We start from the raw sequence: 16,753 nt of genomic DNA, 5'->3' as shown, positions 1-16,753 counted from the left end.
ACTAGGAAAATATACATCTAATAATTTAAAAAATATTTTCCATGCATGAATAGGTTGCAAATTAGATTTTTATAGGATTTAACCTATGATGTCATAACAACAATTACCTCTAATTAAAAAAAATTAGGAATTCAAGTCTTGAACCCTTAGTAAGGATAATTTGTTCTAAAAGCATTATTGTAAATACAAGAATTCTAAGAGATGATAAGTTTGAAGGAAATCAAAATGCATAAAAATTAACAAAAGCGATAAGGAGAATAAAAAAAATGTAAATAAAGCCCTCTAAAGGAAAAGATAAATTGTTGAAATTGAATATGTGGGTCTAACTATCAATTATATTAGTATGTTGCCTTTTTTCATTATTATAGAGTTTAGATTATATTTACATAAGTAATTATAATTCTACATTTGTATCAAATAAAATGGCTTATTTTGTAAACCCCAGATAAAATAAAAATTTAAATTTAATAAAATAATAATAAAATACAGTGATAATTATTTTCGAAAATGAAATTTTAAGGATTCAAAACCCTCGACATGATTTATTTTTAGAATGTCAATGAGATAAGATAATTGGTTAAAGAAAAAACACCAGAATTTAAAAGAAAATACATAATGATAAATTATAGCATATTAAGGGATATAAATACACTATTGGCTTCTAAAAGAAGTCAAGAGTGGCTGGCCAATTGGGAAGGAGAAAGAGGGGGAAGATTTTGCCAAAATTCTTTAATTATCTTTAAAAATTCCAATCAAACACTTGAAATAAAAGATCAAAAGGGAGTTAAAAGGTATTTTAGCAAGGAAATTGAGGGAAAACCCATGGAAATGGATGCTTAAGGGGGCGGTTTGGAGAAGAAAAGTAAAGAAAAGAGAAGTGAAGGGAAAAACTTGTTTTCTTACCAAATCTTTCATGAAATTATGGTTAAGAGGTAAGGAACCTTAACCAAAATTTAATTTAAAGTTTCAGCATGAGTTTTATTGGATTGACTACTGTTTTACATTATGGAACATTGAATTAAGGGAATTGGCTGACTTAATGACTTGTTTAATGCTTGGAACATGGTTATTAAAGTCAATAAACAATGAGTAAGTATAAAATTGAGGTAAAATAAAGAAAAACCATGCCTTTCTTATTGGCCATAGGTTCGGCCAAGTGGGTTAGATGGAAAGGAAGAATGATTTTTCTAAGTTAACATATAAATTATATTATAGATTGATTGAGCCTAATGAAGATTAACTAGTGCGGATAAATCGAAGGAAAACGAAAAGAAACTCATGATACCCTTTATTGAACATGGTGAATAATAGGCCATAAAAGGGGAAAAGAGGAAATGTATATAGATGATGTATGAAATTATCATAGAAAATGTGTTTGAATTAATTTGGGTTTCATCGATATAGAATTTCGAATATTGAAACGAAAATATAGAGGTATATGAATGATTTTGGAAAATAAAAATCAAAAAGTGTTAATTTAAGAAACATTGCGTAATGATTCGGTGATTTTGGAGGGAAAAAAATGATTAATGATGACGAAATTATCCTGTGATGACAGGGAATACTACTGTGAGTGGGCCATAGGCTGGAGCTGGGACATCACATACTGCAGGTAGGTTTCTGACCTATCACATAATTATTTAAACATTATTTAATTATAAAATGCAAATTTATTATAATTGTATTTGATATTGAGAGAAATTTGATTTGGAGATGATGAAAGATAAAAAAAAAAAGAATTGAAGGAGATCTAAAGTTGATTAATCATTCTCAAAATTAGGAGACTAATGATATCAATATAATTTATTAATATCGTCACTTTCTGAACTTGATTAGTCATTCCCGAAATTAAAAGACTAATGATATTGATGGAGTTTATTGATAATATTGACATTAATTGAGACTTGATTAATCATTCTTGAAATTGAGAGACTAATGATATTAATAAAGTTCATTAATATGAGCATTAATTAAGATTTGATTAGTCATTCTAGGAATTGAGAGACTAATAATATCAATAGAGTTTATTGATACCAACATTAATGATTTTTTTGTTTTAAATTAATTTTTTAGTATTTTTAGATTATTTTAATATAAAGAGAAAAAAAGAATGGATAGGGAAGAATTTAAATGTAATCCAATTTTATTAAATTATTTAATTGATTATTCATAATTAACATATCATATGTTGCATTCTTTTTCAGGGTCATCATATTCACGCTAAGAGTATATTACTTCTGCATCTTTTGATTATATAGGCTAGATTCAAGATATATATTTTGAATTGTAATATTATTTTGTTTGGCATGTAAACATAAATGCTCATATTTTGTGGACTGTAATTATCTAGCCTAAATGCACTCTAACACTTATGTATGTTGTATTTAATACTAGTTTTTTAAGGATATGAAATCATCGTACTCTGTAAATATATGTATATAATTGCTAAATATATTTGTATGAATGAAGTTGTTTGAGAAACATTGATAGATGGCGGGAATGATCTAGGATGATTGGATCAGGTAAATAAAATTGTGTTGAAATATGAAATAAGTTTAGTCGATAACTTAGGATTTCATGTTATAAAGAAAACTTTGCTGAAATTTCATCAGAAATTTTGGTGAGATTTGAAGTATATATTTGTTTATATATAAAAAAATATTTTTGCATGTAAATCTTCCTAGTAATAATTAGGAATGTTACATATTTAATCCTAATACAAGATAAATTCCTCTTCCAGTGACATACAAATGAACCATTGTTTATTCTCTAACTTTTTTGTTAGTTATTCTATTGAAGATTTTCACTTTAAATAGGATTGTATCTCTTTGTCGTATTTAAACTCTATTGGCCAATCATTTTTTTTTTATAAATTGCGACTTTTGTTCATTTAGTCAATTAGTCGACTACTCCTTCAACATTCTTGGTTGATCAAGGACTCTTCCAACTCGGTTGATTCTTTTTATTCATGATCGATTTCAACTTTCTTCCCTTTTTATGGTGAATAATTAGTGCTCTTTATGTTTGATGGATGCATTTTTATTTTAGATGTAAATGATGCCCTTATATTATTTTATTTCTCAAATGCTAACTCCACCACATTAGAATAATATGAAAATAATTATTCACCTAAAATTAGTCAATCGTGTTTTAAAAGATACCTGACATGTCAAATGATTTAGCCAATCATTTTAATTTAAAAATAATACATTCTTTATATTTTAGAAACGACATTTAGGTTTCTTTTACACAAAAATTCCTAAATTTTTTAAGAATCTTAAAGATCTTTTATTCTAAGATTCAATCATTAAACCCTAAAAAATCTCCTTCTTGTTAGAAACAAGAATGACAGCTTCAAGTTCTGCTCCATCAAAACTCATTATTGTCTCTTGTTATAAAAATCTCATAGTTTACTTACCCAATGTCAATTGATCTATCATTATTGCTACACTAGGAGGTATGAATGGAGAATGTTTTGGCTCGTTTTATAAAATAAATGTCACAAGAAGTAGAAGACTACCACTTTGTTCTAGACATTGAGAAAGAAAAGATTCTCTTTTAGGATGACCTTGTAAATCTCAATATATAAATCAAGTCAATCAAAATATGGCCAAGCATTGACCTTGGCGATTGTATCAAATGGTTTGGTAGGATGCAATAGAGCTTTAGTGGACAATGAAAGTGATAGAAAGTATTTGATGTTATCAAGCTATCTAGAATCACCATCAAACCTAACAAAAAGTTATTAGCCGCTTTTTCTTTGTTGTGGTTTAATTTCGACAACGTTTTTCTCTTCAAGTATAAGATATAAAAAATTATTTTGCATGGCTTGACCTGACCTTAATTGAACGCCTATACCTATTATGGAAGGAGCTTTGTGTTTCAAATTGAACCTTTATAAGATCCATTAAAGATATGTTGATAAGTGCTCTTGAATTTGTTGCATTGCTAAAAAAAGGTAGGTAAAAGACAAACTTGACCTTTCACAAGGAACATATGGTCTTTTTATTGTATTGGGTATGCAGTTAACTAATCCTTTTTAGATTCAAGAACCAACTAAACCTTATCTGAAGATTACAATAGCTTAGGTCGAAGGCAAGAGAATTTCCTTAGGACCCTTTATATTAAGCCATGTTTATAAGACATTAAGGGAAAGCCAAAAAATAATAAATAAAGATCACCTTTATGACAATAGACAATGTTTATGGAATTCTATGATAAACATAAATTTGAGTCACTATTATTTTAAAAAGTTCAATAACATTAGAGAAATCATGAACTTAGACTCTATTTACATAAAAAATAGTTTACTCCAAGCTTATTTTAAGAACTCTTATTTCAGAAGATATATAGATAACCTTTTATCTCTTAAAAAAAGGATCGATGTTTTGATGTCTCCTCTTGTCTTATTAAGGATAAGCCCTCTACGGGTCTTCTTTCTAAAATACTAAAGACCATGTTCTAATAAATAAAAATAAAGTTTTAAAAAATATACTTACATACAAAAATCTACACTTTAGACTGGTGATTGATCTAGTGTAAAAGGTCAACTATTGTTCTTATAAGCCATATAATTCTTATTTTATAGAAATATAATTGGGATATATCTAAGGTATTCGCTTACAAATGCATTATACTATGAACAAGATTGGTCTATATGGTTCAACTTTTGACAACCTAAAATAAATGGAAGAAGTTACTGAGATGGTTGAACACCACTTCATTTACTTCAATTTATAAGATTTCTCCCTTGCTATGAGTTATCATTAGGGTTTTATTATTTTTACAAGAAAAATATGAAATTTTTTTACACCATTATGTTAGAAGAAATGATAGAGATATTCTTGCTTAATGAGAAGTCTTTCGGTAAAGGCATTAAGAGGAAAGCCTTTGACAGTTTGGTTAGAGGGCTAAACAAGAGGTTGACTCGAGAAATCTCAAGTAAAAACAATATATTTCAATAATCTTAATTATAATTTATGATTTGCTTATATTCTTACAACACTTTCTCGTACATAGCTTCTCAAACTACTTTAAGTTCTCAAAATAATTAAAATCCTTTTGCACTAGGGGAATATAGTGAAGATGAAACCTCTATTATCAAGTTGAAAAGCAGGCATATGGTAATATATATTATCAAATTTATAAACTTTTAATAAGTTGTTTAACTTTTTAACTTATCTTTTTTTTTTTGTTATTTAGCAAGTACTTATTGCTCAAATTATACCTCTTCCTTTACTCCTATATGTAAAGATGACAACAGAGATATGTTATAAAAGTTTCCCTTGACTAAGAACCTGTTCTTTATGAAAAATGTCAACCATTTTTCATATTGTGGCTTCTGAAATTTTGAGTGTTGAGGCTGTCAAATCAATGTTTTTTTTTTATTATTAATATATTAGAAACATCAAATTAAGTGCCAATACCAGTAAAAGAAATCCTTCAGCTCCCACTATTATAACTAGTTCTCCTAAATTTTCAACAATAAAAGCTCTTAGGGTTCATGCTTTTCATGTTGAAGGTGTATCCACCCTATTAATAGATGTTGCTAGGGAAAATGCCTTATTAAAGAGGTATTTTTATAGTTAAAAGGATAATAGCAATGAATAAGGAGAATGAAACAATGAAGATATAAATATTAACTACTCTTAATGCCACTAAAGCTTTACCATAATCTAGAGTCATGAACGATTTTATCATCTTACTTCCATGGTATGAGGTAGACGTGAAGGGAAATTATATTGAGAATAGCCTAGGAGATGAGCTTATGTTATCAACTGATCATTCCTCTATCAAGTTAACAACTGATATTTCTTAAGGAATCTCTATCTATATTATTAGATATAGATACTTTTTTTTATCTAATATTAAGGAAAGCCCATGTATTGATACTTTTTTTATCTATCTTATTAGATATGAATAGATTATTAGAAAGTCCACGTATTGATACTTCTTTATCTTTTATTAAAGAGGAAAAAGAAAATGATATGGTTACTTTAAAAATTTGATCAATTTATATGTTTTTAATGTTTGATAGAATTTTTTTTTATATTAAGGAACCTTGAATATTCACTCCTTCATTGATAGATGTTTCATCTTCTAAAATAAATCCCGAGGATAAATACCAACTAAGAGTCATTATGGACTAATATTAAAGATTTCATGGTCATTCTTCTCTGCTACCGTAGCTGTCGGAAATAGCTAATTTGACTTCTTTGTATTCAGAGTAATAATTGTTATTGTATATGCCTTGTATCCAATTGGTAAGTTATACGTGATATTGACTTTGTTCATGCCAAATATATTTACTATTAATAAAGTCATTCTTTATCTTTAATATTCATTTATGCTTGATCAATAAATTTAAAATAAAGATAAAGTCATTGGGACACAAATGTTTTGCTAAGAAATTATAAAGTGGTTATAATTATAAGAATTTTTATTGCATCAAAGCATTGTTCTTTAAATGTTTCTAGTCAATGTTCAATTAATAATGGATATTGATAAGAGCCATTGAGGCTGATACATATTATGTTCTTTTATTTATAAATGAAAGTAGGTGTTTTTATATGCTAAGGTATGAGGGATACCTGGAACTAATATGTAGGTGCTTGTCAAATGACATGTATATTGAACTAACATGCATGAGAATTCTATAAGAAGAGATAAACTGATTCTATAGAAAGACTCATATGATAGTTATGCAAATAATCTTTAGACTTGAGATCACCGAGTTATCTTCCATAAGAAATGTTGAGTGTCATAGGCAACATCTTAGTGAGCTGATTAGGATTTGATAGGTGATTGTCATCTACCATATTACACAATTAGTCATTTACTTAGAATTTCTAAAAACTAGTTATGGTTTTTAGTTATCATAAAACTAAGTGGTGACTCATTTTTTTAATTTTACCTTCATCAATCCTATTTAGCTTACTAAGATATCTCTTGTGACAAAATGATGACTCCATTAGGGATCTTGTTTAGGGCTAAGCTTTGTTTATTTGCTTTTCAATGATAAAGTGTTTGATGTGCTTTGATACATGTTTTAAATATTTTTGTTATAATGTTTTACCTAAACTAGTTAATGTGTGTTAATTATTTGTTATTGTTTTATTTGACTTTTATGTTTATTTTTTTCAATAATAAGGTGCCTGATATGCTTTGATACATGTTCTAAATGTTTTTGTTATAATTTTTTTACCTAAACTAGTTAATATGTGTTAATTATTTGTCATTGTTTTATTTGATGTTTACATCTTTGTTTATATTTATATTTGTTTAATTGTTTCTTATGTGCTTGCATTTCATGCATGGTATTTTTTTATTATTTTGTCTGGATTGGATATGGAGTAATGCTCGTATACCAGTTAGAAAACACTTTCAGCACACACATTATTTTTAGGTTAGCATGGGGATTTAGAAGTACCTCAATGGTCATTGACTTGAGCAACACTCGTTAAACCTCTAAACTCTTATGAATAGCTACTTGATTGTGATTAGTAAATGATGGGCTTCCACTTATTCTATATTTTTGGCCTCTTGTAGGGCTATGTTCAGCCTAATAGAACTTATTAACCAAATAGTGAAGAACCTTTTAAGACTAGTTTAGTTAGCTAACCTTCTCTTAGGGTGTCTATTTTTATTATCATATCCGATCAATTATTTTTATTTTTTATATGAATATTTATTTTTATATAGGTTATGTAATGAGATTTTACATGGATAAAAAAAACCAAACATAAACAATATTTTTAAAACTTAATTTTTTTAAATTTATGGAAAATGGAGAAAAAAGCTCTTATTTAATAATTCTCAAGAAAGATGTGGAATTAATGAGAAATGAGATTGTTTGGCTCATTGATTGACATTAACAAAACTATCAAACTAGGAAGGGTTCTTCAATGGAGCACGTTTTAGAAATGTGCACTCCATATTACATCCACAAAGCTCCTAGATCTCCTAATGTTAGGGTATGAGTATTTAAATTTTTTACCGGAATAAATTATAAAAATAATAGAAAACTAATTTTGTTTCATTATTACATAAAAAAAATAGGGGAAGAAGTCGAGAAAAAAGAAAAGTGAATTGAGAGTGTCCATGGAGAGAGGGCAAAACCATAAAAAAAAGAAAAATGAATCAACTATTATAATTATTAACTAGCAATTAAAAAAATCAAGTCAAGTGGTAATTTTACTATTGAAATGCACTATTTACTCTCTCACAAATTACTGCGGATTGTAACAGTTATTTTTTCTAAATTTCTAATTTGATCATTGATCTTTTGTCTTTTTAGTCCAAATCAGCACCTAATTTTTTTTTTTGAAAAAAAGGGTTGAATTGAAAAATAGAAAACCAAAGTGAAAATGACTGGAAAAATAGGGGTGACTTCGAATTTCATTTGAAAATCTCATTTTAGTCCCTTATTTTTTTTAGTTAATAGGTGATTGGTCCTTTTAATTGTCAGCAATTTAATTTTAATATCAAACTTTATTTTCTTTATTTCTCAGTCCTTTTTCATGAGAGAAAAGAGAGAGGCTCGTCATATTTCGATGTAGAAAGAGAAAGTTGCCATCGATGACGATTCTAGCGACCAAAATTGTCGATATTGATATTAATGAGTTCGTTTTGATTAGAGGAGTTTTACCTATATAATTTTTTCCTTTTTCTTGCTAAGGAGGCAGATCTGATCGCGGTAATATTTTTAGGTTTGGGTTGATTTTATTTTTTTAACGTCATACATATATTTATCAAGATGTTTAGAGTGTCTTATAGGTGTTTTGGATAAAAACAATACGTTAAAAAATGGTTTTTTTTTTTACCAAAAACACTCGAGGCCTTGTTTTTCTAGCAACCTCTAGTTGCCAGATTTTGCAGGAAAAAAACAACGTGTCTTCTGCTATTTTTTTTTCAAAAAACAATTAGAGCGGATGACAGGTTATCCACCCTTTAAGAAATAAAAATATAAAGCTAAGCCTAGATTTGCGTGTTAGGCTGGATGATCCACGCGCCTAAGATGTTTTTTTTTTATAACAAGGCACGTTAGGATGCCAGGCTCACATGTCTGGATTCATTTTTGTCATTTTCAAAATTTTTCTATTTTCTATTTGTGTTAAAAAATTGATAAAAAAAATCATTGAACACAATCGAGTCTATGAGCTGGGTCGTAGGTTTAACGAATTATTTCACAATATCGAGACTATTATTTATTATTGTTTTTAATGTTTTTCCCTCAATGATATATTTTTTTATTTAACTCAAAAAAAAATAATTCACCGTTTGTTATCAATAATATACTTTTGCTATCTCGATTCTATGTGCCTATCACAATTTTTTTCCTTTAAAAAAATATTTCATACAAAAAATTCTCATGCGTTTTATTATTGTATAATTAAATGAAAAATAATCTCTAAGATTAAAAAAGTTATTGAATCCGACGACGTACATGACTTGCATTGCATGATTAAAACTTCACAGCATTCGAGCTGTTATTTTTTTTAAAAAAATTTTCCCCTCAATTTTTTTAAATATAATTTAGCCCTTTATTGTTGATGAGTTTTTTCATTTAACTCAAAACTAAAAAAAAAAATAATACAATTTCACCATTTGTTATTAAGAATTTACTTTTGCTATCGGTGTTACCATCATAGTTTTTTTCCCTTTAAACAATAATCTTTCATATAAATAAAATTTCATATATTTTATTATTGTATAATTAAATAAAAAATAATTTTTGAGATTAAAAAAATTTATTGAATTAAATGAAGTTCATGACTTGTTTTGCGAGCTCTCTTGGTTGGTTTAAATTTTTTTTTTTAAATAAATACTAATTTTTTTACATTTAATATTTGTTAAATGTGGATTGAGTTTTACAATTTGTTCAAGATTATCCCGTTGGTTTTGTAAGACAACCTAAATATATATTTCTATTTTAATATTAAATAAAAATATTCTTTGCTTAATGATTATTTTTTTTTAAATGCATGATTAATATCTATTTTTTTTTGTATGTAATTTTTGTTTTCCTGATCCGTGGCGTGTCGCGGGACAAATCATTAATTGAATTATATATGATAATAGTAATAATATATCATACTAGCATCAGTGAAGAAAATCAAGGTGTTATCTCTGTCGCAGATGCAGAGATGGAGGGAGAGGGAAATTTGGAGAAATAAAAAGGGGAGGTGGGGGAATTTGAGAGAAAAAAGAGATGTCAGACCTCGACAGACAAATAGAGCAACTGAAGAGGTGCGAGCCCCTGAAGGAATCGGAAGTGAAAGCTCTTTGCCTCAAAGCTATGGAAATCCTCGTCGAAGAGAGCAACGTTCAACGCGTTGATGCTCCCGTCACCGTACTTCTCTCTTTTTTTTTTTTTAATTTTTTTTAATGACTTGCTCTTGCTGTATATGAGATGAAAGCCTGCCGCTATTGTTACTTTTTTACTGAATTTTTTATTTTAATTTCTGACGAGAATAATATTCTACAGCTTTAGTATCATTAGTTGTTCTGCCAGTATTATTACTCCTAAATTTACTAGTCTTTATTTATTGCAAAATTGAATTCAAAATTAGAATTTAGGTTTCTTTTCTTTTTTAAGATTAGACACTCCAATCATGAAAGTTTCTAGTTTCTATTTTGAGATTTCTTTCTGGTTTGATATGTATTTGAAAAGCCTCTTCCTCCCATAAGAAATCTATTATTGGTTTCCTACGAGTTTCCTTTGTTGAGTATGCTTATACATTTAATTTAAGATAAAATGTGTAGTCCTGTTTATTCTTAATAGGTATGAGACTAGAACCCTGGTAGTATGGAATCTGTTATCATGGAGTAGTTAAATGCCCCCTTTTCTTTTTTGCATATGAAATAGGAGATGTGTTAAGGTTTTAATCATTCTACGCCAATTAATTAGATTTTCATTTTCCACGTCGAGATTCTGTCTGAGGTAGCTGCTCCTGCTCAACAGCAGAAGATGATGTTGAACAAGGAACCTTTTGGTTAGAATGATCTGTGGTATTACCAATGTATACAGTAGGTTGGCCATTCAGTTGTCTTAGGTTTAGTTTAGCTTCAGAATGTTGTCATAATTTGGGTAAGCCAAACGTTGGATTTAGTTCCAGATGCATCTAGTAAGACTTTCTTTTACTTCTTTATCTTGCTTTGTTAAAGTTAATAAGGAATGAGAATGAATGACATCTTGTTTCCGAACACAACTATGGTGGTTCCTACTTCATACTGCAGCCATGAATTTTCTGCTTCAAATATCTTTTTCTTAAAACGAGGAAAAAATAATGCATCTTATGATCGTTATGCCTGGGTTATTTAAAAATCCTAGTGGTCTCTTATGCTGTGTGTTTTGAAGGATATTATTCAGTGAAAGTTTTGCCTCTGAATGTGTGGGAGTAATAAAATTTCAGATCATCACTAGGAAATAAGTTTTCACCCCATTGTATATTACTGTTCCATTGCCTACTTTTTCTGAGAATTTAGTGGTATGTTGCTTTGTGATATTATTATTTCCTCTTAACAATGACAATCTTCTTTCACATGCATAATTTCTTTGTTTCAAACAATTACTCTTTGAGTCTGTATCTATGTAGAATGGTCTAAACAGGACTACTTGGAAGTGTTTCTTCTGTATACCAATGCTGTTTGAGGTTTTGAATCTTTGTACCAAGACGATTCAATTTTTATTGTGCGTAGATATGTGGAGATATCCATGGACAGTTTTATGACATGAAAGAGCTTTTCAAGGTGGGAGGGGATTGCCCGAAGACTAGTTACTTGTTTCTTGGAGATTTTGTTGATAGAGGATATTACTCTGTTGAGACATTTCTGCTTCTTTTAGCCCTTAAGGTACATATTATTATCTCTTGGAGTTTAAGGTAACACTGTTGAGATATGCATGCTTTTATTATAATGGAGGTTTTATGGATGTTCTTCTACTTCCTATCTACTGATATTTAAACATTTCTTAACTAAATTTTTCTAATTTTAAACACTCTGACATTCTCTTTGAAAAGTTTCATGGTCAGATGTCAATAAAGCAGCTTCCATGGTATGTCTCTTTCTAGGAGTAGTTTCAGGATAGATTGTAATAAAAATTAAAATCAATTCATATCATGACTTTTTTTCAGCGATATCACTGTGTCTGGGGGTAAATATTTTTAACCTCTGCTTGGTGGACCATAATTACAGTTCACGGGAATGTTACATTTGATGCTGGCGCGAGGTTTGTGCACCATCCGACAGATCATGTTTACAATGTAATTGGCATAATAATCATTGCATAGTTGGTAGTTAGTCTAAGAATTTGGTTCATTTCTGCCACCTGAGAATTCCTTATTCAAAAATTTAACTTAAAACCCATTTTAGCAAGATAGTGACTGTGGTAAGTCCTATCTTAAATTTTGCTGGCTTTTCAGGAGATAAAATCCTTTTGTAAATTAATTTGAGGAGAGCACAATGGAAATGAAAATTGACAATGGCTGTTTAAAAGCTTCCGGAACAATAAACAATCGATTTGGTAAATGGCATTTTGACATTTTGTTGTTGCGGGACCAGTATAAGAAAGTTCTGTACTAAACGGACTAGGGATATAATGCATTAAGAGATGGGAAATTATGTGTAATTGTGGACTTAAAAAGCCCTGGCGGTACAAAATTTGACATCAATGCCACAGACATACAAAGACCTTACTAGTAAAAAATGAAGCTGGCCAAATTCATTGATCTACTAAAAGCTTGAAGCCAGAGGTCAATAATAAGCAAACATAATCACCTGATGATTTTTTTGAGGTCTTTCTATTTTTATACCATTGTCATGTACTATGATATCTTTTGTCAAGTTGCCTTAAAATTGCTTCAGGGGTCAGCCTGAATTCAAGCTTACGATGTCAAATTTGGCTTGGCAATGTGATTTTTTCTGTTCATCGAGTAATAAATCTTCCACCAATTGTCTTATCATCTCTCTTTTTAGCTAATAACTTTGTATCATCAGGTGAGATATCCAGATCGGATAACACTCATTAGAGGGAATCATGAGAGCCGTCAGATAACACAGGTTAGATCTCGAATGATTATTGCTGTTGAACTTCCATTTGTTATAGATTTTGACATCAGTACGTTCTTCACAGGTGTATGGATTTTATGATGAGTGTTTGCGTAAATACGGCTCAGTGAATGTTTGGAGATATTGCACCGATATATTTGATTACATGAGGTATGCTAATAAATTAAAGAAAACAGTTATCCAAAAAATGAGGGGGGTCAGGGTAGGGGGAAAGAGCGAGAGAGAGAGAGGGGAGGCACATCTAAGTTAGCTGGGTTGGATGCTATAAAATCTAATAATTATGGAGTTACAGCTGATTTTTTATGGGATGGTTAACTGGATGTCCAACTGATGATTGCACTGTCTGCCATCTAATCATGGGTGCTCATAATGTTCATCATCCAATTGACTGTCATGTGATGCAAAGGTACTTATGAAAAGAGGGTTGCAAGTGCGTGAAAGCTATAAATTTTATGATGTTGGCAAAATCCATTCTGTACTGCTTCTTTTCTGCCTTGTCAGACATCTGTAATCAATTTTTATTGGGTGCTGTTGACAATCAGATGGCATTGGGAATTATTGACAAGTCACTTGCACACAATTTTTATTACACATTAATTTACCTTGTGTTTGTTTTTAACCTAGTCACCATGATTTTAAGACTTAATTGCTATCTTCTTACCAGTCTGAGCCCTGATCTGAATGTGCTTATATTATGGTAGGATTGGGAATAAAGCATTAAAACTTCTTTCTTTTCAACTGTCCAGTGTTGTATCATAGCAAACTGAGAATTATCTGGTACTTGACTGGTTAGGTACATACTATTTTTATCAGACTTTAGTTTGCCTTGTGTCCCTTTGTAACACAGTAATGACGTATCTAGGTCTTGATGGGTGTCTTCCTTCTAATGGGTGCCCTGGTTTGACTGCTTATATTTCGGTATGACTGGAAGAAAGTATTTAAGCTTCCTCTTTTTGATGGTTCAGTATCATGTCAGAATGATAGATTTTTCCTTTGATGTGATTCAATAAGGGAATTAGGAATATTTGCCTTACTGACAGAAAGTGATGTATGCCATTGACAAGTTTTTGTTTGTGTGTTTGCTTGCCATATCACTATAACTTCCATGGACCATAAAAAATCAACTTAAGCATCTGTTATTTTTCATTCCTTTTCTCCCCATTTAAGATGCTTCCATCAAAATATTTCAGTTCTAATTGTGATGTTGGTTTATCAGTCTGTCAGCTCTCATTGAGAATAAGGTTTTTAGTGTTCATGGTGGTCTCTCTCCTGCTATATCAACATTGGATCAGGTTGATGAATCCATCCAGCTTGCTTTTCTTCTGCTCACTGAAGATTTGTGTAAATAACTGCTAACACAACCCATTTTCCAGATTCGAACAATTGATAGGAAGCAAGAAGTACCTCATGATGGTGCTATGTGTGATCTTCTCTGGTCAGATCCTGAAGATATTGTTGATGGTTGGGGGTTGAGTCCACGTGGTGCTGGTTTTCTATTTGGTGGTAGTGTGGTCACTTCTTTCAACCACTCTAACAATATTGATTACATATGTCGTGCTCATCAGTTGGTGATGGAAGGGTATAAGTGGATGTTCAGGAACCAAATAGTCACTGTCTGGTCAGCTCCAAACTACTGTTACAGGTAAATTAGCATATAAGATTCTCCCTTTAATTTGTTCAATGGTAATGGTTTTTTCTCACTTTGAATCTGTTGCAGATGCGGTAATGTTGCTGCAATCCTTGAGCTGGATGAGAATCTTAACAAGCAGTTTCGTGTGTTTGATGCTGCCCCACCGGTTTGTACTAACAATCTCCAGAAAGTGATCGCAAAACATTTTTAAAACAAATGGCTATGGTATTTGATCATCTATAGCGTATAAGCTATAGCAGTTTTATGCAATATAAATTGTCTGGGTACATCTTGGATAATTGGCCCACAAATCCAATTCATGAAAAATCGCCTTTATGCTAGAAGAATTATTAACCAAAAATGCATATGCTTATTAGCTAAATGGACACTTTCAATTCAATATAATTATCTTTGAAAAGGATTGGGATAAAGTGTTGCAAGTTTTAGAAATGTTTAAGGAAACATGGAAGGGGTTTTTGCATGCTGCCTCTATGCATTGTCATTCTAGTTGTATATTATGTACTGTGCACTGAAAAGTTGAAATGGATGCAGGAATCAAGAGGTGCACCTGCCAAAAATCCAGCACCTGATTACTTCTTATGATATTTGATTACATGAAGTTTTATTATGTGGACAAGTGAATTGATGGAGAAGAAAATTTATGGTGGTTTGGACAAGAATTCTCTCACACGGTGGTAAGGTTACCCAATATGATCAACTCTTGAAATGATTAGCAAGAGTAGTGCCTTTTGCTCTTTTATATGTTTGGATCTTTCTCGCATCCTCTTTCACCATTTTTTGATGTTTCTGTGCAATAGTAGTAATGTCTTACGCTATGTGCGATTGGGCCATGGAATATGGGACCCCCATCATTTATTTAGGAGAGGCAGTGGGGTCTTGTAAAATTAGGTTGCTCCACATGGATTGCTTGTGGGAGGATGAAGGCAAAAAATTGGGTCTGGGGAGAAGGAAGCAAAGAAAGCTGCTCTCTAATATGTTTTTGTTTCGTCTTTTTCGGACAATAAAATTTTGAGTATTTTCTATCAAGTGTTTTCTTTTTAGCTGTCCTATGCTCCTGCTAACATGGAAGATCGAAGATTTTAGCATCACTGGGCGAAATCTCTAGTTTGTGGATTTATTTATTGTGACAAATCAAAGAATGCCAATAATTTTCCTCTTATATGTATAAGGGTGTGAGGTCAAATTATTGTAGCTGCATCTATAAAATGGTATTTCTTGGAATAATGCCTTTTTTTTTTCCACTTAATTTCATCCCTTTTTTTAGTGTTTTCTTTTTCAATTTTATTTTTACCAACCCAATCTTTTTCTTTTTACTTTTTTTTTAATTTTAATTTTTAATATTATATTGTTTTGAAAATTATGCTTTATATTTTCTTTTTCCTGTTAGGTTATATACTAGACTCATGAATTTTTAATTTTTAATTTTAATCTTCAACATTAGATCTATTAAAAGTAGAGTTTTATATATTTTTTTAATAGGTTTTTTATGAATTTATTCTGTTTTCATGACCTAGAAAGTAATTTTAACAAGTTAACTTGAGTTGATTTAGTTTATTTTTTTGGTTGTTTTTTCTAATTGATTTTTTTATTTCATCCTTTAACATTGGTTAGTTGGAAATTCGACTTCATGTTTTTATTTTTCTATAAAGTTATCCTAATCTTATGATCTAAGTTGTGGGTTTGACAAGTTAATCTGGGTTAATTCTGTTTATTTTTTAGGTCTTTTTTAATTGAATATTTTTTTAATTAGGCTTTATAATATTTTTTTGATTCGCTTTTTATAGGGTTATCCACGATCTCATGACTTAAGTCGTGAATTTGACAGATTAACCCAGGTTGACTAGATTAATTTCTTTTGAGTTTCTTTTTAATTATTTTTTTCAATTTTTAAATTTAATATTAGGTTATCTGGAAATTGTACTTTGTAATTGTTTTTTAATTTTCTTTACGTGGAGTTTTCCTGGTCTCATTGATTTTTTTTTATTTGAACCTTTAACATTGAATCTATTAGAGATAGAGCTTTGTAATATATAT

At 30.0% G+C, this 16,753-nt stretch overlaps 1 protein-coding gene across 1 annotated transcript; it reads left to right on the top strand.

Moving 5' to 3' along the window:
• The first annotated feature begins 10,066 nt into the window (after positions 1-10,066).
• On the top strand, positions 10,067-15,943 carry LOC133681052 (serine/threonine-protein phosphatase PP-X isozyme 2). Its single transcript, XM_062104140.1, has 8 exons — positions 10,067-10,351; positions 11,701-11,853; positions 12,997-13,059; positions 13,133-13,218; positions 14,285-14,360; positions 14,442-14,710; positions 14,786-14,864; positions 15,251-15,943. The coding sequence occupies exons 1-8, from the start codon at positions 10,211-10,213 to the stop codon at positions 15,299-15,301; spliced, it is 918 nt and encodes a 305-aa protein (XP_061960124.1). The 5' UTR covers positions 10,067-10,210; the 3' UTR covers positions 15,302-15,943.
• Positions 15,944-16,753: the final 810 nt, after the last annotated feature.

The sequence above is a fragment of the Populus nigra genome, chromosome 1 (assembly GCF_951802175.1).
Source record: "Populus nigra chromosome 1, ddPopNigr1.1, whole genome shotgun sequence".
NCBI lineage: Eukaryota > Viridiplantae > Streptophyta > Magnoliopsida > Malpighiales > Salicaceae > Populus > Populus nigra.
Note: the sequence above shows the minus strand (reverse complement) of the source record. Positions and strands in the feature narration are given on the sequence as shown.

Coding starts and splice junctions, on each gene's coding strand:
- LOC133681052 (XM_062104140.1), top strand. CDS start 10,211: ATGTCAGACCTCGACAGACAAATAGAGCAACTGAAGAGGTGCGAGCCC. Junction 13,219..14,284: donor GATATATTTGATTACATGAG/GTATGCTAATAA, acceptor TTGGTTTATCAG/TCTGTCAGCTCTCATTGAGA. Junction 14,361..14,441: donor CTATATCAACATTGGATCAG/GTTGATGAATCC, acceptor CCCATTTTCCAG/ATTCGAACAATTGATAGGAA.